The sequence below is a fragment of the Notamacropus eugenii genome, chromosome 4 (genome assembly GCF_028372415.1).
Source record: "Notamacropus eugenii isolate mMacEug1 chromosome 4, mMacEug1.pri_v2, whole genome shotgun sequence".
In the NCBI taxonomy this organism is placed as follows: domain Eukaryota; kingdom Metazoa; phylum Chordata; class Mammalia; order Diprotodontia; family Macropodidae; genus Notamacropus; species Notamacropus eugenii.
This window is the reverse complement of record NC_092875.1, coordinates 241,405,218-241,431,301: the sequence shown is the minus strand read 5'-3', so window position 1 is coordinate 241,431,301 and position 26,084 is coordinate 241,405,218. Positions and strand designations below refer to the sequence as shown.

General features: G+C 34.0%; 1 protein-coding gene across 4 annotated transcripts in view; it reads left to right on the top strand.

Moving 5' to 3' along the window:
• The window catches only part of SMCHD1 (structural maintenance of chromosomes flexible hinge domain containing 1), a 170,307-nt gene that overhangs the window by 24,610 nt on the left and 119,613 nt on the right, over positions 1–26,084 (top strand). For all 4 annotated transcript variants that reach the window (XM_072604319.1, XM_072604318.1, XM_072604320.1 and 1 more), the window contains exons 2-8: positions 6,296–6,371; positions 6,861–7,022; positions 15,233–15,315; positions 15,407–15,537; positions 20,783–20,897; positions 21,002–21,121; positions 24,342–24,508. In XM_072604319.1, the coding sequence (XP_072460420.1) occupies positions 6,296–6,371; positions 6,861–7,022; positions 15,233–15,315; positions 15,407–15,537; positions 20,783–20,897; positions 21,002–21,121; positions 24,342–24,508 (854 nt within the window). The remainder of the gene's footprint in view (positions 1–6,295; positions 6,372–6,860; positions 7,023–15,232; positions 15,316–15,406; positions 15,538–20,782; positions 20,898–21,001; positions 21,122–24,341; positions 24,509–26,084) is intronic.

The following is a 26,084-nucleotide window of genomic DNA, read 5'->3' as shown; positions in this document are numbered from 1 at the left end:
TTGGGTTCTTCTGGGTCCTTGCTTTGTGCTGTAGTCACCCAGTAAATGCTTCTGACTTTTGCATTTGAAGTGTGCCTCTAGACACTGTACTCCAATTGAAGTGTCAGTTAATCGGTGCAAATCCTTCCACATGTACAAGTGATTCTGTTTCATGTTATCTTCTCCAGAATATTGCACTTTTTATCATCTCCACTTTTTCACAAATCTTCAAGTTCTCCTTGTCTATTCTGTTGGCTGTTTTCCTGTTGTCTACACACATTCATGTGTTCCTGATAAGCGATTGGTCCTATATTTCTCCTCCACTTTTATGGTTAAATTCCTTGAAAATGCTGTTTACAATCAATCCATTTCTTTTTTCTCACTCTTTTATGTCTTTGAAGTCTGGTTTCCCAAGTTAATCACTCAACTGAAATTATTCCTTCCAAAGTTGCTAATGATGCAAATAATTGGGAAATCTAGTGTTTTTTCCTATTCTTTTTGGCATCTTTACAGTTTTTGACACTCTGAATCACCCTGTTCTTTTGGCTACTTTCTTTAGGTTTTTGTGATACTCCTCCCTCCTGATTCTACTACCTGTCTTATTTGCAGAATCTTCATCTGTGGAACATCTGTTGGGTGTCCCACAGGTTTTTGTATACTTTACTTCCTCTATACTATTTCACTTGATCTCATTAGCTCTCATGGTTTCAGTTATCTTTACCAATTCTCAATTCTGTTTATCTAGTTATAATTTTTTTCCTGTTATTGTTGTATCTTCAGCTGCTTGTTGGACATTTCAAAATGGACATTGCATAAACATCTTGAACTTAGCAAATCTAACTCATTGATCTCTAAACCCTTCTGTCTACCTAACTTTTCTGTTAGTGTCAGGGGCACCACTATCCAACCATTCATCCAATTTTGCAAACTAGCTTTCATCCTCATTCACTGTCTGTCAAATTGCAATCCCCCTTTCCCAATCTGTTGCCAATCTAGTAGATTCTACCTTCCTAACATTTCTCAAATATGCCACTTTTTCTTCTCAGATACTGCCACTATCCTGATGTAGGCCTCTTACACCTTGCTCCTACAGAGTATAGTGCAGTAGCCTTCTGGTTGGTCTCCCTGCCTCAACTCCACTCCATTCTATTCTCTGCTCCACTAAGGGATATTCCTAAAATACCATCTATCAAAACATCTCTACTCAGTAAACTTCATTGATTTCTTTTATTGTCTCTAGGATCAAATATAAAATCTTCTGCTTGGCTTCAAAAACTTTAATAAGCAGGACTCTTCCTACCTTTCCATACTTCTTACAGCTTACTCTCCCCTTTGTGTATTGTATGGTCCAGTGACTTTGGTCTCCTTGCTCTTCCTTTCCTGCTTTATGTAAGATTCTTCAAACCTATCTTCTGACTCAAATGGGTCAGGCCTCGTCTCTGCTTTTATAGATTTTTTTTTTCATTTAGTGACAAAGTTTTTTATTGTTGACTATTGAAGGTTTAAATGATTATTTGGTGGAAGGATGGTATCTGAAAATGAGATTTGAATTTTTGGATCTTAGTTGAGCATATAGGAATGGTAGTCATGCTACAACGGCTGATAAGAATGTATTTACCTGGAGTGTAGTAAATCTAGCCAGAAGAAATAAAAAGGAAAGAGGAATGAGAAAAGTGTCTGTATTATATCCACCATAATAAAGAATGCAACTATTTTCCATCAGCCCATCCAACATCATTTTTGTCATCTTTGCCAATCTGATGAGTATGAGGTAGAATTTTACTAGGTTTAATTTGCATGTCTCGAAGTTTTTGTGATTTGGTTGCTTGAATATTGATTACTTGGATTTCTTTCTTTGAGAACTGCTAGTTCCTATCCTTTAACCATTTATCAGTTAGGGAATGGCTCTTATTCTTACGTTATATTCTTATGGATTTGGATCAGGTCTGTATCTATCTTGGAAGTGAGACATTAATCAGAGAAACTTTCTGCAAAGATTTTTTTCCCTTCAAGATCTCCTTTAGTTGCATTAGATTTGTGCTTAAAACCTTTTTAATTTTATGTAATCAAAATTGTCCATTTTATCTTCTGGGGTCATCTTTGTTTCTTGTTTGATCAGGAACTTGTCCCTTATTCATAGATATGAAAGGTAATTTCTTCCTTGATCCTCTAATTTATAAATAATGTCGTTCTTCTTATCTAAGCCATGTGCTGATGCAGAGCTTATTTTACTGTGCAGGGTGAGATAATGATCTGTATTTCATTTTTGTAACAACTGCTTGCCAGTTTTCCCAGCAATTTTTGTGAAATGGTGAGTTTTAGTTTAGGCTGCTTTGTTTATTTTCTTGTGTATGTTGTGTACTAATCTATTCCGCTGAGACCTGCCTATTTCTTAACTGGTAATAAATCATTTTGATGATTACTCTTTGAAGTATATTTGAGATCTATGACTATTATGCCTCCTTCATTTCTACTTTTTAAAATTATCTTCCTTGAGATTCTTGACCTTTTTTTCTCCAGATTAATTTTATTATTTTTCCTAGGTGTGGCACTAAATAAGTAAATTTAGGTAGTATTGTTATTTTTATTATATTGGTTCGGCCTACTCATGGAACTGTGAATATAATTCCTCTTTAATTATTTAGGTCTGTATTTTTGTAAAGACATTTTCTCCCCAAGTTTTATTTAAGTAGTTCCTGTATGTGTATTTTGTATGCCCTCTTGTTACTTTAATTATAATTTATTTTTATAACTTTCTGTTCATTTTGTTTGGTAGATATGCTCCCTGTGTCCGTATAAGTGATGTTAGTTTTTGTTAAGACTTTTGTAAAGACTTAGCTGCTTAGTGGACTTTCACATCAAATCAATCAAATAAGTGCTTATTAAGCACTTGCTATTTGCCAGGCACCATGTTAACCTCTGAGGATATAAAGACAGACAAAAATGACTCACTGCCTTTGAGGAGCTATAAACTAAAAAACTCAGATAGGGAGACAACATGCAAATACTATAAGGATATAGAGGGGATAAATTGGAGATAAATGTAGCTGGGAAGTCATTGACTCAAGGGGGAATCAGGAAAGGCTTTTTGTGAATAGGGACTTTAGTTGAGACTTCAAGGACCAAGCATAGGAGAGAGTGAATGAAAATGCCTTAGAGATGAAGTGTCTTGTGTGAGGAGCAGTGAGGATAGTGTCAATTGATCATGTAGTAAATACATGGGGATGGGGGGTACTAAGGGAGTGCGATGTAAGAAGGCTTGAAAGGTAGGAAGGGTCCAGGTTATGAAGGTCTTTAAAAACCAAATACAAGATTATACGTTTGTTCCTAGAGGGAATAGAGAGCAACTGGAGTTAATTAAATAAGGACATAATTGTTATGACTTGTGGCATTTTGAAGTTGAAGTTCATTGTTTTATCTAATTTATTCAACCTTCACTAAATGCCTCCTTTGTGGCATGCAGGCAGCTGTTTCCAAAAATAATACCAGTGAAACTGAAACTTTGTCAGGTTCTCTAGCATTCTGAGAAAAGTTTCATGTGTAGGCCTGATGTTTTAAGCCCATGTCCCTTGTTTGAACCCACACTAGGTTTTATAGTTTAATCATCCATCAGGTTAGATGTCTTGGGCAGCAGAAAAATTTGCATGTTATTTGAGGTTTGGCCACTAGTACACTTGTTTTTGGTCACAAGAACTCCTTAAACTGTTAATAAGACAGTGGTGCTGTTGTGAAATAAGACAGTGTGGCTGTTGTGATCTTCCTTGATGGAAGGTGTATACTCTTAGTACTAAAATCACTGATCCTTGAAATATTTAAATAATTCATCTGCTGTGTGCAGGATTAGGACTATTTGATACAAATTGGCTTAAATTTGTTTGCCCAGCCATACCAGCATTCGGATGATCTTCATCAGCATTATCTTCAACTTCAAAGGACAATTTAACACATTTGAAGTTTAAAGAATTGAAACTTAAACTAGTGGACACTTCGGAACTTAAACATCCAAATGAATGTTTCCCTTTTAATGTAGTCACCTTAGAAATGAGTGATAAAACATTTATTAAGTCCATACTATTTTGCCAGAACTGGGTTTGAGCTCTGGATCAAGTAAGCAAGAGAGTTCCAAGCTTTCCAGGAGTTTACATTCTAATGGCCAGAAGATAATAGAAACACAGAGCTAGAAAGCAGAAAGTATGTGCGTGGGAGGAGCACGTATGGCAACAAGTTTGAAAAAGGCTGGAAGGTGAGGTGAAGGTCTGGTTGAGAGCAAGACAAAAGGTATAAGTCACTTGAGTCCAGTGCCCCAGAGCCAGAGTCTACAGTTCCAGTAGAAGGAAGATAGAGAAAATGTCAGCAGTGCATATGCAATGATGTGGAAATGACTAGTAATTCTATTTGTGTCTTTCAGGATGTTGTCATTATTGAAACTCCTTTTGTAATTGCCTTCAGAACTTACATCATTTTTTTTTAACATATCAAATCAAAGCAGATCATTTTTACTTTGTATGTGGCCTTGATTTTTGGTAATAGGCAAAAGAACTCCACAGCTAGGTTTGATTGTGTAAGGTGGGTGAGCTAATGTATTGTTAATGTATTTTTTTTTTTTTTTGCATAATGGGAAAATCTTTCCCATACATTAATAGGCCTGTGTGACCTGCTTCAGTCACATGAGTCTGTAGTGGGAGGAGCTTGCCGAGGGGTGGAGGTGCGTTGAGTGGAAGTTGGACACAGCAGTTAGAACTGAGGGAGAGAGAGGAAGCAGGCAGCAGGCTGTGAGTGTTCCTTTGTGGGAAAGCCTTAGCAGGGGAAAGGCTTGAGGATGGTGGTGCCCCCTGCTTTGTTATCGTGTATAGATTTCTTTGTTGCTATGATGGATTTGACTTTCTGGTTGTTGGGTTTCGACTTTCTGGTATTTAAATAAGTGTTTTGGTTCTGTCTTCCATGTCTAGAGTCTGTTATATTTTGAGATTCAGAATAACAGCTGTTATAGGTGTGTTGGTGCTGCAACCAGGCAGATACGTTTTTGGTTAAAAATTGTTGGACATTAAGAACACTGAACTGCAATGTTGTTTTATTGAAGAAACTAATTATTGAGTCCTGTGTTTTATGGAACATTTCAAACAGTTTAGAATTTCTGAATTTTTAGACATGATTATTTAAAGAAAATGAATTCTGTCAGTTTATGAACAGTCTATCACAAAAAGGTAACATTGTTTTGTATTTGGACATACACAGTCTCTTGGATGTAAGGAGAATAATGGTATATTGAAGATTTTATGTTTGTTTCTGGGTCACATAAAAAATGTACTCATTTCTTAACTCATTATTGTTTCCTACTGAAATGTGTTAATTTTGTCCTGCTTCCTTTGAAAGATTACAGACGTTAAGTCTAGTCTGTCTTTGAGGTTTCTGTTCACCTTTGAAATTTTATTTTAAATTTATCATGTTCCATCCAAGTTTTTGTTTCAGAACAGGTTTTTCAAATTTAATTCATTTTCACATCTCTTTGATATTGAATCAAATCTTGGAATAGTTATCAACATTTTTTATGTTTTAAGATGGAGGACTGTTTTGTATATCATAAATGCATCTACATTAGAGATATTCTATGTTAATATATTTAGAGCTGGAAGGGAATTTAGAGGTCATTTTTAGTTCACCCCTCATATTTTAGAGATTAACAAAGAGGTCCAAAGAATATTAGTGACTTTTGCAAAGTCATGTAGGGAAATAAATAGTATAGTTTGGATTTGGACTTAAAGTCTTCAAACTTCAAATGTCTTGCTCCTTTTGTTTTGTTGGACTTGCGTTTTATACTAGTCAGAAATTCTTGAACTAAAAATTACTAATCCCTGTAAGCTTCTTTTAGTGCATCATAGACTTTCTTTGCGTTGTTTACTGTTAAATAAGATTTGGTAGTTAAATAATTGTCACTCCTTTTTGTTGACTTGAAGTAATAATAGAAACTTCTTGTTTATTGCATAAGTATTACATATTAATTTATTGACATAAGGTGGACTGTCTTTCAGAGAAAGGCTACTTCAAATGCTAATTGGTGTTGAATACTTAATTCTGAAGGCCTTGCAAGACCAGTCTCATAACTTAATAACTCATAAAAACAAACCATAGATCTCTCATGTTATTATTTTACAAAAGCTCAATTTGTGTAATAAATAAGATTGCTTTTATAAATAAAATGAGGTCAAGTATGGTAATTGTTCAATACTCTGTTCTTCTGTAATACTCTGTTCTTCCATGAATTTAAATTTATCATTTACTATATATAAGAAAGTGACTTGTTTTCCTTTTTTGTTAGGCACTTGGGATTTCATCTGGGGAGAAGTTTGTTATTACAACAACGAATAGAAAAGAAATTACTGGTGATAACTTCAGTAAGTAATGTTCATAAGTTCTTCATGCTTCTATATTTAGCGTGTTAAAATACCTGAAAGGCAAAAAAATTATGTATTACATAGTGTTAAATATACAGTGGTTTTGCTTTTATGATGGGAATATTGCATTTGTCCCAGATTTTACTTTGTTCCATGTTTTTGTAATGATTTTTAAAAGCCAGAATTAAAAATTAACATAATTAGTTTTGGCACCAAAGTTGTAAGACCCTAACATGTATCATACAGCATTTTGTAGATGCGGATTGTAGATGTATTATGTTGATTGAATGAACAAAAGAACTTAAAGTTTAACTTTTGCCTTTCATAGATAATTAAATTGTAGCATAAATGTATATTTTGATTGTATGCTAAAGTCTTTTTTATATATTTTTTAAAAGATTTCATAGTTGTTGAAAAGTATTAGTTCAGTTTTATCAAGGTTTTTGTAAATGCTGACTGTGCATTTCAGATTTCTTTTTTTGGTTATAGATGAAAATGTTCAAGATGGGGTCACTCTGTACATACTTCAGTCAGTCAATCAGTTACTGCTTTCTGCAACAAAGGAACGAATCGACTTCTTACCACACTATGACACATTGGTTAAAAGTGGCATGTATGAATATTATGCCAGTGAAGGACAGAATCCCTTACGTAAGTATTCCAGTTCACTTTTCATAGGATTCTCTTTTTTTATTTACATCTTTCTCTTCCTATGACTTTTAGTCCCACCTTTTGGTGCTCCTTTAGTTTCTACAAATTTACCTTTATATCTGATTTTATTTAAAAAAAAATTAATGTACTCAACTGTATTATGATTTGCACTTAAGTTATCTTAAAGAATTTTAACAGAAGACATTTCTTATTTCTGTCTTCTTATATCTTGCCTAGTTCATTTCTGTTTTGGTGCATAATTGTCATCTTCCTGTAACATTTTGCTGCTATGATTATGCTTTCATTGCTCTACTCTTCTTCACATTCCTATTTTCATAATTTTAATTGAATTATAATGTTCATTATTTTAATAATTTATTCAGTTATTAAGCAATTTGAAGACAGGCATAATGTCTTTTCTATGCCACCTCTTTAAAAATCTAATTTTATTTTTATTCTGAACTTAAATACTAAATGAAAATGAGCATTTCCATTTATATGGTAGAACAAAAGGAGATTACATATGAAATCACAAATTTATTCTATTTAGAACTTGCTTTTCTCTTATAAATATATAATATATATAAGTAAAATTCAGCATGTAACTTTTAAAGCTTGTCTTGAATATTTGTAATTTTTCTTCTAAAATACCTCTTCTCTATGCTAAATATTATCTATCCCTAGTTTCTTCAGTTGTTTCTTATGTGGCATAAATTTAAGACCCCTTACTTCACTATCCTGATAGCTTTCTTCTAGGTTCTCTTCAGTTTATCAGTTCCCTACCTAATTGAACACAGTGCTCCAGTGATCTAGTTAGATTTTAGGTTCTGGTTACTGGAAACTACTTGCACAAATGTAGATCAATTTTCTGAATTGCCATATCACACTTTCATTTGAATTGAGCTTGTTGTGTACTAAAATCTTCAGATACTTTTGAGTTTAATTGCTTTTAAGCTATTTTTCCCTCTCTTGTACTTGTAAAGTTAAAGAGTTTAAGAGTTAACTTTTATTAAACCCAAGTTAAAAAGTTAACATTTATTCTTATTGACTTTATTTTTAACTTTGTATATTTGTAAAATAAATTTTTAATGTCTTTTATTTTTATATCACTTATATTTCCCAATTTATCTTTCCTCCCACCTTCACCTTCCCAGAAAGTTAACCCCCTGTGTTTACCAGGGAAAAAATAATTTTTGGTAAAACTAACCAGTATATTAAAAAGTCTAGCATAATTTACAGTATTCTATACCTGTAGTTCCACACTAATTTAAGGAATTGGGTTCTCATATTTCTTCCTTAGGGCTAAACCTGTTCGTTAATTTCATGGCATTTATTTTCCATTTTTTTGTTTCTGTTTACATTGTTGTCACTGTGTATGCTGTTCTCTTGCTTACTTTGTTTACTTTCCATCACTTTCTATTATTTTCTCTGCTTCTCCACACTCATTTGTTGGTTTTTATGGTACAGTAATAACCATTACATTTGTGTGCCACAGCTTATTTGGCTATTCCTCAGTGAATTAGTTTGTGTACTATTTTTTGCTTCAGCAAAAAAGTGCTGTTATAAATATTATGCTAAATCAGGCTTTCTTTTACGTGTGTGATGGTGGAAGAGTATAGACATTTGGTCACTCCTTCCTTAATTTGCAACTGCTTTCCAGAATAATTTCCATCAATATTGCATTAATGTACCAGTCTAACATTGCTTATTCCCATTATTTTTTATCTCCTTTGAGTCACTTATCATTGAGGAATGACTTATGGGTTTTGATACTTTTATTAGTTTCCTTTTTATCTTGGATCTTAAACTATTTTTGGAGATAATTGATATGAAATTTTGTTTTTTTTTTAAATTAAATTATTTTATTTGTTTTCAGTGTTCGACAGTCACTTCTATATATCTTAGATTTTTTTCCCCCTCTCTTCCTTTCATTCTCCCTTCTCTCCCCACTCCCTCCCTGAGAAGGTGTACAATCTTATATAGGTCCTACACGTACTTTCCTATCAAAGACATGTTGCATAGAAGAATTAAAATGAGTGTGAGAAACCATAAAACAAAACATAACACAAAACAAGATGGTCTGTTTCTATCTGCGATTCAATTACATAGTTTTTTCTCTGGATGTGGAAGGTGTTTTGCCTCAAGAGTCCATTGGAAATTTTTTAAGTCCATGCATTTCAGTGAAGTACTAAGTCTACCAAAAAAATTCCTCACACTCTGTGGTTGTTGCTGTGTACAAAGTTCTCCTGGTTCTGCTGCTTTCACTCAGCATCAGTTCCTATACTTCCAGGTCTCTCTGAAGTCTTCCTGTTCATCATTTCTTATAGCACATTATACTAACTATATTCATATACCACAACTTGTTCAGCCATTCCCCAATTGATGGGCATCCCCTTGATTTTCATTTCTTGGCCACCACAAAGAGAGCTGCTATAAGTATTTTTGTACAGGTGGGGCCCTTTCACATTTTTATGATCTCTTAGGGATAAAGTCCTAGAAGTGATATTGCTGGGTCAAAGGGTATGCACATTTTTGTAGCTCTTTGGGCATAGTTCCAAATTGCTCTCCAGAATGGTTGGATCAGCTCACAGCTCCACCAACAATGAATTAGTGTTCCATCTCTGCCACATCTTCTCCAACATTTATCATCTTCCTGTTTTGTCATGTTAGCCAATCTCATAGGTGTGATGTGGTACCTCAGAGTTGTTTTGATTTGCATTTCTCTAATCAATAGTGCTTTGGAGCATTTTTTCATATGACTGTAGATAGCTTTAATTTCTTCCTCTGAAAACTCCCTGTTCATATCCTTTGACTACTTATCAATAGGGGAATGACTTATATTCTTATAAATTTGACTCAGTTCTCTATATATTTTAGAAATGAGGCCTTTATTACAGACAGTAGTTGCAAAAATTCTTTCCCAGTTTTCTGCTTCCCTCCTAATCTTGGTTGCATTGGGTTTGTTTGTGCAAAAACTTTTCAACTTAATGTAATAAAAATTATCCATTTTGCACTTCATAATGTTCTCTATCTCTTGTTTGGTCATAAATTTCTCCATTCTCCATAAATCTGACAAATACACTATTCCTTGTTCCCCTAATTTGTTTATACTATCAGTCTTTATACCTAGATTATGTATTCATTCATTCTTGTGTACGGTATCAGGCATTGGTCAATGCCCAGTTTTTGGTGCAGAAAGGCAGAGGCAGTCAATGCATCCTTCTCAAATCATAATGCAAAAAAAAGTATATGTAATCAAAGGCCATGGAAATATCAACCAAAAATTGATCGGAAACTAAACTATCTCATCCTAAAGAGTGAGTGGGTTAAACAACAAATTATAGAAACAATCAACAGCTTCATTCAAGAGAATGACAATAATGAGGCAACCTACCGAATCTTATGGGATACTGCAAAAGCAGTTCTTAGGGGAAGTTTTATATCTTTGAATGCCTACATGAATAAAATAGAGGAAGAGGAGATCAGTGACTTGGGCATGCAGCCGAAAAAGCTAGAGAAAAAACAAATTTTTGGGTTTTTTTCTCCCTTAGTCAGACGCTTCCCATTTGTTCATGTAAAGACTTTATAATTTCATATAATCAGAATTATCCATTTTCTCTTGTAATTGTGTAATCCTTGATTTGGTTGTGAATTCACTACCCTTTGTGATAGCAGTGAAAGATATTTGATATGATTCTCTTCTAAATTTTTAAAGGTTTGATATTTCAAAATCATACTTTTTTAGCGGGTTTTTTTTTTTGATGGTATATGGTATAAGATGTTGGTTTAAACTGAGTATTCTTAACCTTTTGTCCCATGGATTCCTTTGCCAGGTTGGTATGTAGTGCTGTTGTGGAGTCATGGGGAAGTAATAGTGATGTAAAAAAGCGTCAATAAAATCAAATCTGATTTTTAAAACATCATGTCTCCCAAATTTTCAGATGGCACAAATGTGGAAGTAATAGCTAACATGATGCATTATAGTCTGGATCCTTATAAATGTGGATAGGCTATGCTGCTAGGATGTTAAACTTAAGTACAGGAAAACAAATTCAGTGGGGATAGATGTAAAGTCTTGGACTTGGGTTAAAAATTTAACTTAACAGATAATCAGATGTGGGGAGAGAGGGCTAGATAGTAGTTTTTAAAATCCAATACAAAATGATGGTGGTGAGGGTGGGGGATAGTGCAAATACCTATAACTGTTCATCAACCTATATAACCATAAAAATAACTGCAGGGTAGAATGAACTATGATAGAAGAAATGGATATAAATTCATAGAAGACAAAAATCTAAGAAAGCAGCTTGCAACTAAAAAGCAAACAGAACCACCTAATTCTTAGCTTCAGGCATCTACTTAGTTGTGAAAAAGGATACCTTCCAGAATTTATATTTCTAAGAAAGAAAAAAACTCAGCCTGAATTTGAAGTGTCTTGAGTATCACCTAGCACCAGCACTTTTATGGAATGATTAATGCACAAGGAGATTTTCAGTTAAAACTAATACTTGTTTATTGGCTATAAGTCCTTGTGCTCTGAGAGGTGGGAAGGCCTCAGGAAGTATTATGGTTAAGACCTTTAATTTTATGGATAAAAACCGACCCTGGGAAAGTTTAAGTGTGACTTGGATAAGGTCATGGTGGAAACAGTATTTATATTTTGAATTTTTAGATAGTTTATTTAATCTTCATTTTCCTTTGAATCTCCTATAATTTTGATTTTTTGGAGGCTGCTTGTTTCCAAAGAGACACAGGGTGCATTATAAGATGAGTGTAACTACTGTGTTGTGCCACCAACAGTGGGTTGGCCTAGAAAATCACATAAAAGGCACCTGTAGAAAAAAGATATCAAGGTCATGTAGTGACAATAGTAAGGGAACAAATAGACCACCCAAGTACTTCACTATTATTTTCTGAATATTAATAGATCTCTAGGAAGGCTCCCAGGGGTATAGGTTCTCTGGATCATTTATGAAATGACATGGAGAAGAATTTTTCAGAATGAGAAAGTGCAGGTGGTTTGTGATTTCTACCTTTGGAGAGAACTTCTATTTCATTGAGATCACTGATAGAGTGAAGAATTAAAAACCTGAAATATTAATTTCTTGTTTAGCTTTAAACTTCAGATCAGTCCTTAGAAAATATTTTTATTGAAATCTTTAGTTTTTACATCATTTCCATTTCTCAATAATTTCCTTTTTCCATTTTCCTGAGAGCCATTGCTTATATAAGAAATAAGTAAGGAATGTCTATATCTATTGATGACACATAAACAGTAAAGAAAAGGAAAAAAGAAACAGTTCATCAGAATTAACCAACATATCAACCCAGTTGAACATCATAAGTGATGTTTCACAGCCATCATCAACCTGTCGTTGCAAAGAAGATGATTTATTCTCATTTCTCTGTTGGGGCCAAATTTGGTTGTATAATCACCCAGCATTCAGTTTCTTCTGTTGCTTGTTGTTTTTACCTTGTTGTAGTCATTATGTATATGTTTTCTTGGTTTTTCTTTACTTTGCATTAGTTAGTATAAGTTCCCATGCTTTTCTGTATTCATATTCATTATTTCTTAACACTGTGTTAACAAATGTGCCTAAAGAGTCATTTTGACATTTTTAAGAAGACATATTGAATAGGGAAGAACTCTATTTTTTTTTTTTTGGCTTTAACATTTTAAGTCTGTTAGCAACTTAATCTACTAGAAATAATGGATGTAGATAAAGGTATATATATATATTTTTTAATTGTCTTATCTAAGTGCTTCTATCAATCTGAGTATGTTGAGAAATTTTTTTTGATGGATTAAACTTTTCATTCAAATGGCCAATGTTTTGCTTTTGTTAGTATGACTTCTGTGGTTTCTTAGTAAAAAATTGTTTATAAGGCTTGAGGGAAAAATAAGTATTCATGAAAGCTTAATGAACTAAGAAAATGAGCTTTGATCAACCCTTTTTAGAGGATAGTGTGGAATCAAGCGAAAATGACTTAAGGGGCAATCCACTTTTTTAAAAGCTTCTTTTAAGGCTTTTTTAAGATGATTGGAAGTATATAGCTATTGTTCTCCCATAACCAAGTCTGGATTAACAATTGTAATTAGGTGTTGCTTCTGTGTTGGAGAGGAGGAATATATACTTTAGACATGTCACCTTTCCTTTTTAATTAAGGAGGTGACAGCAGGGAACAGCTCATGCTTGGTGACAGGAAGCTAGCTTGATGTGCTTTACTTTGAACTCTAGGTAAAGCACCTCGTTAAACAGAAAGTCTAGTTGTATTAGTGGTAGGGTAGTTAAATAGTAATTGAGATAGGAAGATAAATGGAGATAACAAGATTTATATGCCTTTCTAGGCTTTAAGCAGCTGCTGTGAGATAATCTTGACTGGGAGCTTCCATAACTAGTCCTAATTGTCACCGTAGTTGCATTTTATCGTTACCCTAAAGATATCTCAGCCTTGCCTCCACACATACTAAGCATTTATCTGTTACCACACTCAACAGATATTAAGTACTTACTATGGTCAGGGTTTTGATTTAAATATTTTTGGCTTATACATGTATAAGGCAAAAATCCTCTCCGGATTGCACTCTTAATTCCTCTCCAAGAAGACTTTGTCTTCTATACCATAAAAACCTCTTTAGTCTGGAAGTTAATTTATACCCTACTCCTTAGTCAGCTTCTTCGTCTGATTGACCTGTTCCTCCTAGAACCTCCATATTAAAGAGGAGAGGCCCAGGCCAACCACATTGCAATTTCTCTTCGTGTTATACTTCTGACTCATCCTCATAGGACTTTGTCTACCATGTTCTCTTGCCAGGTTCTCCCCTGTCCCCCTCCCTTTTGTCTGAGGCAATTGGGGTTAAGTGGCTTATCCAGGGTCACACAGTTATGAAGTTTTTGAGGTTCTAGTTGAACTCAAGTCCTCCTGACTCCAGGATCAGTGTTCTGTCTGCTGTCTCTCCCCCTGCCCCTTTGCTGGGTACTTTGATTTTTCCTGGTCTTCTCCTTCTCACCTAGCTCCCCATGTTGTGTTTCTCCATTAGAATGTAATCTCCTTGAGGGCAGAGACTTTTTTTCTGCTTGTTTTTATATTCTTACTGTTTAGCACAGTGTCTGGCACGTGGTAAATATTTAATAAATACTTATTGACTCACTGACCAAATGTATAGATGTATCATATTAGATATTAGAGGACAGGAGGCTAGGTCATAGAATCATGAAATCCTTAGGGACTTTCTAGTTCAGGCTTCTCATTTTAAGGTCAAGGTTCACAGAGACTTGCAAGTGACTTCCCCAAGATTGAAGCAGAGAGAGTAAATTATAACAACATTCTAACATTTTTTCTGATTTCAGTGCCAGTGTTCTTTGTAGTATACCATGTTTCCTTTAGCATCATGGAATTCTCTTTGTAGTTAGGCACTTAATAATTAATATTATATTTTTTGGACCATTAAAATACAATTATATTACATATATAATACACCATTAAAATACCAAAAAAGTCTTTATTATCATGTACGTCACTTGACTTCACTGTGAAGTCAAGACTTTCAGGGTGGAATATGTGATAGGAAGCCATCTGATTCTTAGTACAAAAAGAAAGATTAGATTTCTTTGCAGCATGGGCTCTTGAGGAATTCTATATTCATTTATAAATAATCATCATTCAGGTTTCTGCATTTCTGTATATCACTTCTTTTCAGTATGATTTGCTTAGAATTTTAAGCTTTTGTTTGAGTGGGGTAGGGATCATGCTTATCTTACTCACTCTTAGGCCCTGGCACTGAGGTCCAGTTAAATGAGTGATAATTACTTTTTGATCATAGTGATGATGACACCACTGAGAAATTTGTGTCTAAGAATCAGTATCACTTTTAAACTGGTTTTTGGGGGAAATTGTTTAAGGTACTTCTAGATATTTTTAAGTTTACATTATTGCAATAAATATTCTTTCATGGAGGTCAGCCTATTCCTAACAAATAATCAGGGTGCTTAGAAACATAATACATGATATTTCCACCTTGTTCTTAAGTTTTAGAGGGAGATAATCAGAATTACAATGTTGAATCTACCCCAGAATTCCTTTTAAAACTTTAAGGTTAAAAGGTAGAAGTTCTTATTTCATGTATTCGGGAGTCATTGAGACTCTTTATTTAAAAACATAGTGGAATTGAAAAGTGGTGCTATAATTGTTTTCTTAATATTTTCTAGCATTTGCTCTTGCAGAATTGATTGACAACTCACTTTCTGCTACTTCACGTAATACTGGTATTCGAAGTATTCACATCAAATTGGTAAGAACATTGTCTAGCCTTAATTGTATTTGTTTGAGATTCGATTTTGCATGTATTCATAATTCTTTTTGAACATACTATTTTTTCATAGCTTTTTGATGAATCACAAGGAAAACCTGCAGTTGCAGTGATTGATAATGGAAGAGGAATGACCTCTAAGCAGCTTAACAACTGGGCTGTATATAGGTTGTCAAAGTTTACAAGAAAAGGTGACTTTGAAAGGTTAGCCTTATTCAATATTTTTTTGGGAAATTGTGTTCTTAAAATATTGAAGTTATAAATTAAGTTGTGGAAAATCTCTAGTGTTTTGATACACATGTAGTTATGAACAGAGTGCCTAAATTCAGAAACTATATGTATTGATGTAGGTATGTTTGATATGAAAATGTTTCCTATTAGAATTTGTTTTATGTAATAAAATATTCATAAAATATTTATTATGTAATAAAAACATTCATAAAATTTCAGTTACATGAATACCTGCTTATCCCATTGTCTTCTCATAGTATCATGGGATTAAAGATTTAGAACTGGAAAGCTACTATGGAGATCATCTGGTCCAAGCCCCTTATTTTTCATTTCAGGAAACTGAGGTTAAGTGACTTAACTGTCACATAGTCCATGTCAGAGCTGAGATTTTGACTTGGGCCTTCTAGTTGTAAATCCGTTGCTCTTTCCACTGTATTATAATATGTTTTGAGGATGAAAAAATGTTGAGGAGAAGGAAGACTAATTCATAATTCTAGAATGGTGATTGCATAGTTTTCTTAGGATATTTTTCACCTGATTCCTTCCTAGCTCATTAGAAGAAGTCATATGAAGAACTCTTGGAATTGTACTGCATTTGTATACTTTTTTAATACCTCTGGTTCACTGTAGTGTGAACTCTTGGGATAAAAATATTATTGAAATTAAACATTTGGAGACATTTAATGGTATTTTTCTAGTGCATTATGGGTCAGATTGGTTTACAAAGCTAGCAGTGTTCTGTGTGTCCTGATCCTGTCAAGGTGCTGGACTTGAAATTGGTTCCTTCCCTCTGCTGCTGACTGAGATTTTGTGGTTATAGTACAGTGAGTCCAGTTCATTTCAATAGGTAGGAAAAAAAAAAGTCAGAAGAAAAGTGAGCCCATTCAAATTGAGGATGAATTAGATGCTACATTTTTAACAGAAAGTGGGAGAAATACTTGAAGTAAAGTCCTCGTCTGTATACCTTATCAGAGGAATGGATGGGAAGGAAACTTTAGAATCTACAGTCCGAAACAGACTATAAGGACCAAATGAAAGTCAGAAAAGTTACCAGCACATGAGGTCAAAGGAAAAATCTGTGCTTGAATAGTGTCAAGAACCAAGGATATCTTTAGGTTTTTAAACTTGATGTATAGGACTTGATAACTCAAGTGAAAATATATTTCTATATCCTCTTAAATAGGAGACAACTGTGTTAGAGGAAGTTGTAGATTGAAGTTAGTATTGATTTCATTTGGTTTGAATTTATTGAATATTAGATGCTTACTGTGTACAAAACCTGACAGATATGATACCATAATTTGGTAGGGGTGGGGAATGAGGGGAGATATTGCATAAATAGGATGAATATAAAAGAATAGACTATGAAAAGTGATATGAAAATTTAGGGTGTGATAGATCACTTTCATGTGAGGAGATTGGGCAAGATCTCATAGGGTTATAATAGCTTGAGGTTGGTCTTAAAGAAAGAAAGACATGTCAAAAGTATAGACAAGTATATCAAAAGACAGAGAGGTTGGGGAGCATCTGTCCATCTTAGCCATGAAAGAATGGTATAAACAAAGGTGTGGAGAAGAAGCAATCAGAATAAGAATAGGTGACAATGAACACTTTGCTTCAGCTTAACAGAGTTCATAAAGGGGAAAGTAATATAGATAAAATTGGAAAGACAGTTTGGAGCCAGTTTGGTGTAGTACTTTGAATGACTAAATAAAGAGATGGTACATTTAGTAATGAGGAGCCCTAAAGAATTTTGAGTAAAGGAATGAAATAAGTTGTAGTTTAGGAATATTATGTAGGAGCATGAAGCTTATATTGGATCGGGAATAGATTGGAGATAAGAATAATTAAGCTATTAAAAATATCTTTTTCTTCCTTACACATGATAATTTACACATGTTAATTTTGCGTGGCGTTTTTAGGGCCTCATTTTGTGGATAAATCATTTACCTTATTTAAAAATAATGAGTTTTTCAGCTAGGTGGTGCAGTGAATAGATAGAGCACTGACCCTGGAGTATGGGGGACATGAGTTCAAATCCAGCCTCAGACACTTGACACTTACTAGCTGTATAACCTTGGGCAAGTCACTTAATCCCAATTGCCCTGCCTTCCACCTTCCCCCCAAATTAAAAAAAAAGTAATGGACCAGTGGATTTTCTGTAAAAATAATTTGACAAAAATGAATCTGAATGTTATGCCTATAAAGCAAAGGAAAATGTGTTAGCAACTATTAGAGATGTAGGTTTTTGGTATCTCTGGAGTAGCTGACACTTGAAGGTATTAAATATCTTTGTTAACATGCCTTTTGAGCTATCATGGGCATTTTCTTTTATTGTTTGTAATAACTATATATTCCCTAGGCTATGAGGGGATCTGGGTTTGTCAGGGACAGAGACCATCGGGTTCCTCTTAATCTAGAAAGTAACAGTCTCTTATGCTACTTTTTTTTAAACTTTTAAAAATTAATTTGTTTTCAGTTTTCTACAATCACTTCCATAAGTCTTAGATTTTCTCCCTCTCCTCTCCCTCCTCGAGATGGCATGCATTCTTATATGAGTTCTACACATACATTCTTATTATATACATTTTCATATTAGTCATGTTGCATAGAAGAATTAAAATTAATGGAAGAAAAACCCAAACGAAACAAAATATAACATGAGGAGATATTCTGCTTCATTCTGAGATCCAGTTCCATAGTTCTTTTTCTGAATATGGAAGGAATTTTGCCTCAAGAGTCCATTGGAAATTTTTTAGGTCCTTGCATTGCTGTGAAGGGCCAAGTCTACCAGAAAAATTCCTCATACACTGTGATTGTTGCTGTGTACAAAGTTCTCCTGGTTCTGCTCCTTTAACTCAGCATCAATTCTTATAAGTCCTTCCAGGCCCCACTGAAGTCTTCCTATTCATCATTTCTTACAGCACAATAGTATTTCATTACATTCGTATACCACAGTTTATTCAGCCATTCCCCAGTTGATGGACATCCCCTTGATTTCCATTTCTTGGCCACCACAAAGAGCTGCTATAAGTATTTTTGTACAGGTGGGGCCCTTTCCTATTTTTATGATCTCTTTGGGATAAAGTCCTAGAAGTGATATTGCTGGGTCAAAGGGTATGCACATTTTTGTAGCTCTTTGGGCATAGTTCCAAATTGCTCTCCAGAATGGTTGGATCAGCTCACAGCTCCACCAACAATGAATTAGTGTTCCATCTCTGCCACATCTTCTCCAACATTTATCATCTTCCTGTTTTGTCATGTTAGCCAATCTCATAGGTGTGATGTGGTACCTCAGAGTTGTTTTGATTTGCATTTCTCTAATCAATAGTGCTTTAGAGCATTTTTTCATATGACTGTAGATAGCTTTAATTTCTTCCTCTGAAAACTCCCTGTTCATATCCTTTGACTACTTATCAATAGGGGAATGACTTATATTCTTATAAATTTGACTCAGTTCTCTATATATTTTAGAAATGAGGCCTTTATCACAGACAGTAGTTGCAAAAATTCTTTCCCAGTTTTCTGCTTCCTTCCTAATCTTGGTTGCATTGGGTTTGTTTGTGCAAAAACTTTTCAATTTAATGTAATAAAAATTATCCATTTTGCACTTCATAATGTTCTCTATCTCTTGTTTGGTCATAAATTTCTCCATTCTCCATAAATCTGACAAATACACTATTCCTTGTTCCCCTAATTTGTTTATATTGTCAGCCTTCATACCTAGATCATGTATCCATTTGAACTTTATTCTTGTGTACGGTGTCAGGCATTGGTCTATGTCCAGTTTCCACCACACTGTTAACTACTTTTCCCAGAAGTTTTTGTCAGACAGTGAGTTCTTACCCCAGAAGCTGGGGTGGTCCTTAGGTTTATCAAACAGTAGATTGCTATATTCATTGGCTACTATGTCTCGAGTACCTAACATATTCCATTGGTGTACCCCCTCTGTTTCTTAGCCAGTACCAAGTGGTGTTGATGATTGCTGCTTTATAAAACAAATTGAGATCTGGTATGGCTAGGCCACCTTCCCTAGCATTTCTTTTCATTAGTTCCCTTGATGTTCTGGACCTTTTGTTCTTCCAGATGAATTTTATTTTTTCTAACTCAAGAAAATAGTTTTCTGGTAATTGGAGAGACTTTACATTCAAATAGAGGATGGGGAAGAGAAAACACACACACACACACACACACACACACACACATACACACTCTCTTTCCCTCTCTCTCTCTTATAGCCATAGTATATGCAGAATGAAGTAGGTGCTATTTTTGTCCCATTTTACAGCTGAGGAAACTGAGACAGGTTAAGTCACTTACATACAGATCACATACTACCAAGTGTCTGAGACCACCTACCTCTTGTAAGAGGAACTTTGAGGCAAGTTGGTAGTAGATGAAAAACCTGGAGTGCTTTGATATGTTACCACTCTCATCCTGTTTCCACCTCTCCCCTTCTTCCCCAAACTCTTCATATCCCTTCCCACTCTTTTAAGGAATGTGATTCTGAATCAGCCTGTGCCACTTTTCTTCTTGTGTTTCCTCAGTTTTGGATACCTTTGTTTTTTTCTCTACCATTTTCTTGATACTCTTGACTCTTATTGTCCTGGTATCACAAAATTGGTAGTAAGATAACATCTTTGAGAATAAGTAAATTGTTACTTGTTGACCGTTTTTGCAAGTGATAAGCTGTTTCCTTTGTCGGGAACAAGCTTGGTGTTGCCACTGAAACAAACCTTTGTAGTTTTTTCTTTTTTTTTTTTTACCAGAGATGGTTCAAGAATATTAATGTTCCATAGTTTTCTTCTGTGCTCTGTATTTCCAGAAAGGAGATAAATGAACCTTAATAATTTTTCATGATCAATGAAATGTTGCTTTAGTAAACTCTTTCCTCCTCTAAGTGGAGGGTAAGCAAACAGAACAATACTTGATTTTACAAGATCTGCATCAGAATACATCATCACCAAGAGAGGTTTTAGATTTCCCCTTGCACAATAAAAAGAAAAAAAGTTTGGTAGATGGCATTTCATTTGTAATGATCTGAAGACTGGGGAAGCTGTCAAGACGGTAATACAATGGGGTGTTGGACTAGATGATGCCTAGACTCATATATTTTTTTTTCAACTTGAGGAATATTAGATATAAAATATAATAACTCATACGTTAGCAATAAGTGTGTTGGTTAGACACAGATTAATAACCTAATCTTTTATTTTAGTGATCATTCCGGATATGTACGTCCTTTACCAGTGCCTCGTAGTTTAAATAGTGATATTTCGTATTTTGGTGTTGGGGGCAAGCAAGCTGTTTTCTTTGTTGGACAATCAGCCAGAGTAAGTAAAAAGAGAATGGTTCACGATCAAATTTTTAATGTTTTAACTCTAAATTTGTTTTTTCTTTGGAAAGATATTAATAAATTCTCTTTAATTCTCAACAGATGATTAGTAAACCTTCAGATTCTCAAGATGTTCATGAGCTTGTACTCTCTAAAGAGGATTTTGAAAAGAAGGAGAAAAATAAAGAAGCAATATATAGTGGATATATTAGAAACCGGAAGGTACAGTCTGTTTTGAATGAAATGTATTCTTTCTCCTGAGCCTTTTCTTTACAAATTTAATTTCTACCTTAAGGTATCAATATTGTTACTTATTAACATTTTACAATGAGTTCCTTAATTATCCTGGTGTATTCATTGTCCTTAAAATTATATAATGATTAATTTGATGATTTCTGTGTTTTCTTTTGAAGATCTGTTAGAAAAAGGTACTCCATAGACCTATTGATCCAACTAGTGGACCTGATTTAGGATTTTTATATTAGTTTTTAAATTGACATTTTATTTTGTTAAGACATCATTCCAGTGGCAGAGTTACAAATGATAATAAGATGTTGGATCATCAATTGATTTTTAAAAATATTTATAGACTTGTGAGGGCTTGTGAATGGTTGTTGAGGTGGGGAAGGGATCCAAAGATGATTGAGAGATAAAAGTTAGATATTGTAAACAGAGCCCCAGAGTTATTATTACTTTGACTCAGCTCATTGTCCCATCTTTTCTCCATTTTTCCTTTCTATTATCATCATTTCTAAGAGACAAAATTAGGGAGAAGACTTATAATTTCAGACATGCTTGTGAGAAGCTTATTTTATTTGTAAGACTAGAATAGAGTTTTTTTGGAAGTTGTATGCTTTGAGTTCTTTTACCAATATCTGCTATATTTATAGTTCGTGATGCTTTACCATTTACAAATTACTTTTTATGTATACATTTTCACCGGATACTCATGACAATTCTGTATGTTTACCAGGTTTTTTGGTAAAATCACTCTTTTAAATAACACTGTGCTGATGATGAAGCCAGTATTTAGAACATCAGTATTCTTAATATTATTTCACCTTATTACATCCTTTTTTAAAACTGACTTTGAGCTTAGCAATAAATTAGTTTTCTTTGATTCTGCAAAAGGAAGATGTACCGCATCCCATTCAAGAATGTTATGGAGAATAATGACATATGTATTAACTAATGAACGAATGTTTGCTTTGTTCTGAGATCTCTTAAAGATCTTGTGAAGAAGTTGTATCAGTCAAAATGTTTGTACTGCAGTTATCAAAACTAGTTCTCATATGTTGGTGTGCATGGTCTTTTCAGTAGTGGCTAACTTAGCATCCTCTAAAAACAAAGATGTCAGACTTGTGGTTTACAACATTCCTGAACCAGATTAAAATGTAATTGGAATGTATTTAACAAAATAAGAAAAATACAATAAAATATAGATAATTTGTGGTTTTCAGAGTCAATATGTGGCTTCCAGGGATCTTTATTTATGGATTAATGGCCCCTTTTTTGTATTTGAGTTTGAAGTGACTGCTTTTAAGACATCTCTTCTATAATTTAGCAAAAATGTTAAAAATTCAAAAAGAATTGATTCTCGTTATCCCTTCCTAAATATTACAAGCTTTGCAATAGAAATTGTTCTAGAAGTTCCCATCTAGATTAATTTTCCTGATTGAATTCTCGATTGAATTCTTAAATTTTTTAAAATAAACTTAACAAACTTCAACAAATATGAATTTTTAAATAAAGGTACTGGAGAAGACTGACCTACTGTAGACTGCCTTAGACCTCTCCGGTACAAATCAGTTCATATAAATGAGATGCTCTCCCAATCCCATCATTGTTCTAGGCAGCTGCTCCTGAGATCCTTGAAGAAGACAGTGCACGTTACCCAGGACAGGAAAATATAGATCAGTACCGAAGAAACACTCATATTGCTAATGCCCTACAGAAAAAGTAAAGAAAGGACTCATACCTTCTTTAGCCTGATACGTGCATATACCTAGGAACATTCACTCTTAGATTTCAGATTTCTTAATACTCTCTTCCTGGGCATATGTACATACACACACACACACACACACACACACACACACACACACACACACACACTTGCAGTGCATAATATATATTGCATCACAAATGGTATTATGTCTGAATGTTTCTGGTTTGAAAATGTCAAAAAAATATAAATATACTTATTAATTAAACTTTAAAAGTGATATGGTAGCATGGAATGATGGAAACAATGAGGTATATCAAGTTAGAAGATTATAATCCCAGCCCGACTACTTGCTACCTGTGTGACCCTATCTGTAAATGAAAGTTATTAGACTAGATTTTAAGACTTCTTTCATTCAGCTCTAAATTTATGATCCTATGAGCTTATCCACTATATAGTCTCAAACCTATATTAACTGGTGGAATTGTTATTAGAACATTTCTTATACCTTTCAGTTTTTTCTTTAGATTGTTTTATGTTTTGCTTTATGTTAAGTAATATATTTAGACCCCCCTCATTTTATAGAACTTTAAATTCTCTCATAGTCTGTGTTGTGTAACTGCAAATAAAGCTTATAGATAAATCTCTTCTATGTGTTTATTGTAGTTTGTGTGTAATATTCAAATATTGATAAATCTTGGAATAAAGATTTTTAAAAATGTATAATCCTTTTTTTAAAAAACTATACAGATACTTTATTTAAAAAAAACATTGGGAGTGTTAGCATGGTTTGAGTTGAACAAAGTTACTTTTGGCCAAGTTAGGTGTGTTAGATCTGCCTTCTACCTTTTAACTTTGTCATGATGACCTGGGGATTGACCCTACCCTCAGCTTCAGGGTTAGGGAACCCACAGAAGTAACACTTCTGGGTAAGATTTACGCCCTCCTTTTTCTCTGTATGCTTCCTAGTATTGGTTCACTGTTTAATTATTCTCATACTGTTAACCACAGTAACTTGTTATTATCAAGTTGTTACTTGAGCGTATAGCCCCAACAATTTCTAGATAGGATTTCTTGCTCATGTACTGATGTGAAATATTTATTAAGCATGTAATATGTGCAAATCACTTTTTAATAGGAATATAAGTAGAAAGAAAGTCATTGTTCTCAAGGAACATGAGGCAGACATATATGGGAGGTTTCAGATGGACCATGTGGTTGTTGGTGTTTAGCAGCAAAGTAGTTGGCAGTACTTTTTGAATGTCATTTCCGCTGATAAGATCATCACTTTTTGGCGCTGAACCACTTGATAATGGGCTGCAATTAGCTTTGTTTCTTGGCCTAGTTTCCCAGTGCAAGTTTCTACATAGGCCCAGATTAACTTTCCATACAGTCATAAATTTTGATTAACTATATCAATGTTTCCTTTTGTTAATATACTTTCAATTTTATTCTTAATAGTATATCATAATCTGATGATTATATTCCCTTTTTTAGCCATCAGACTCTGCTCACATCACAAATGATGATGAAAGGTTTCTACACAGTCTTATTCTTGAGGAGAGAGAAAAAGATAGCTTTACTGCAGTGGTTATTACAGGAGTGCAACCAGAACACATACAGTACTTGAAAAATTATTTTCACCTTTGGACAAGACAATTAGCGTAAGTCAATTTTAGTATTTTATTTGGAAAATATATTGTGTGGAGTTAAAACTTTGAAAATTTTTTTTTGTAACAGTGAATGGCTTTAAATCCTTCTATTTAATTCAGTTATTAAACACCTACTTGAGTGTCTTATTATGATGTGGAGGGAGTCATTGAATTTCAGAGGTTATGTGAGCAGAGTAGAAGTTCTGTAAAGTCTCCCATGGCACTAGACAGGATATGGGCAATCAAACGGTGGTGTACCAACCTAGGTAAGTTTAGAGAGAGTTCATCACAATATATGGTTGGCTATCAGGCTATTAAGTTTATTTTTTTGATGGAAGAGGCAATATGGCAATACATTTACTTGAGGAGTTTCAATCCTCAGTGTTACAGGGTATACTTATGTGAATCAAATAATGAAGCCCTGAAATATTCACATGTAGGAAGGAAGGAAACAAGCATTTACTAAGTACTTACTGGGTGCCTGATATTGTGCTAAATGCCAGGGATACATATAAGAAACAAAAAGAAAAGTCCAATGGGAGGGGTGGTAACACAGCATACAAAAAGAAGTGTAAAGTGGGGGAGGGGACAGTACCAGGAATAGGGCCTGGAGGAGAGTGAAGGCAGACCTGCCCTTATGCAAAGTGCAACCCCAGAAGGAACTCATTAATGGGAAAAGTGGGGTAGGCCTTGCAGAGGAATAATACATGGTGAGTCGGCTTGTGGAATGGTAGGCTGTTCTAGGGTGAGGAGACTCTGGGTGCTAAGGGAAGTTTCAGGATAAGTCACCAGTAAGGGGAAGGAAATGGTTCTGAATTCCAGAGGAAGTCAGAAACAGGGCTAGGAAGGGGAAATTTGTATAAAGTTAGGTAATGGCCTTATTCTTTTTGTTTTATTAGGCATACCTTTTGGAATAGACATATTCCTGAAAAATTGGTTATGAAGTTATATCCTCTCAACTATATCATTTTCATCATGGGAATTTCAGATTTATTCTTTTAGAAAAAAAGTTTTGTCTCAAGATATGTCATACATAAAAAATGTATCAAACTTTTTAAAATGACACAGTGTTATTGGTTTAGCAGAAGTAATACTTTTTTACACTCAGTTATAAAGTTTTAGAGATGGAAGGGACCTAGAGATTTTGTATAGCTATTATACCAGAACCAGAACCATAGTTTCTTTGAATTATAACTTAATCTATAGTTTCTCATTGGAAAGAAATATATTTAATAGGTAGTGAATGACTTTCTTTGGTAAAATTTGCTATATGTTATTTTTAATGATGGACATTGTAATTTTTTTTTTGTATAACCCATGTATCATTTTTATAATAGTTTCCTAAAACACGCTGTATATATGCAATGGATTTCTGTTGTGTAGCTAAAGAGATTAATTTATAATACTGATGTTTACTTATCACATTTAACACATAAAGATCTATTGTTGAATTTCAATATTTTTATGGGTAAGTTTTATTTTTATATACTTAATTTTTTCTTTCCCATTTAAGGTTCATTGGAAGGATACCAAATGAACATTTTTCATCTCTTAAAAAGTTTATATCTCCTACAGACCAAACCATTAA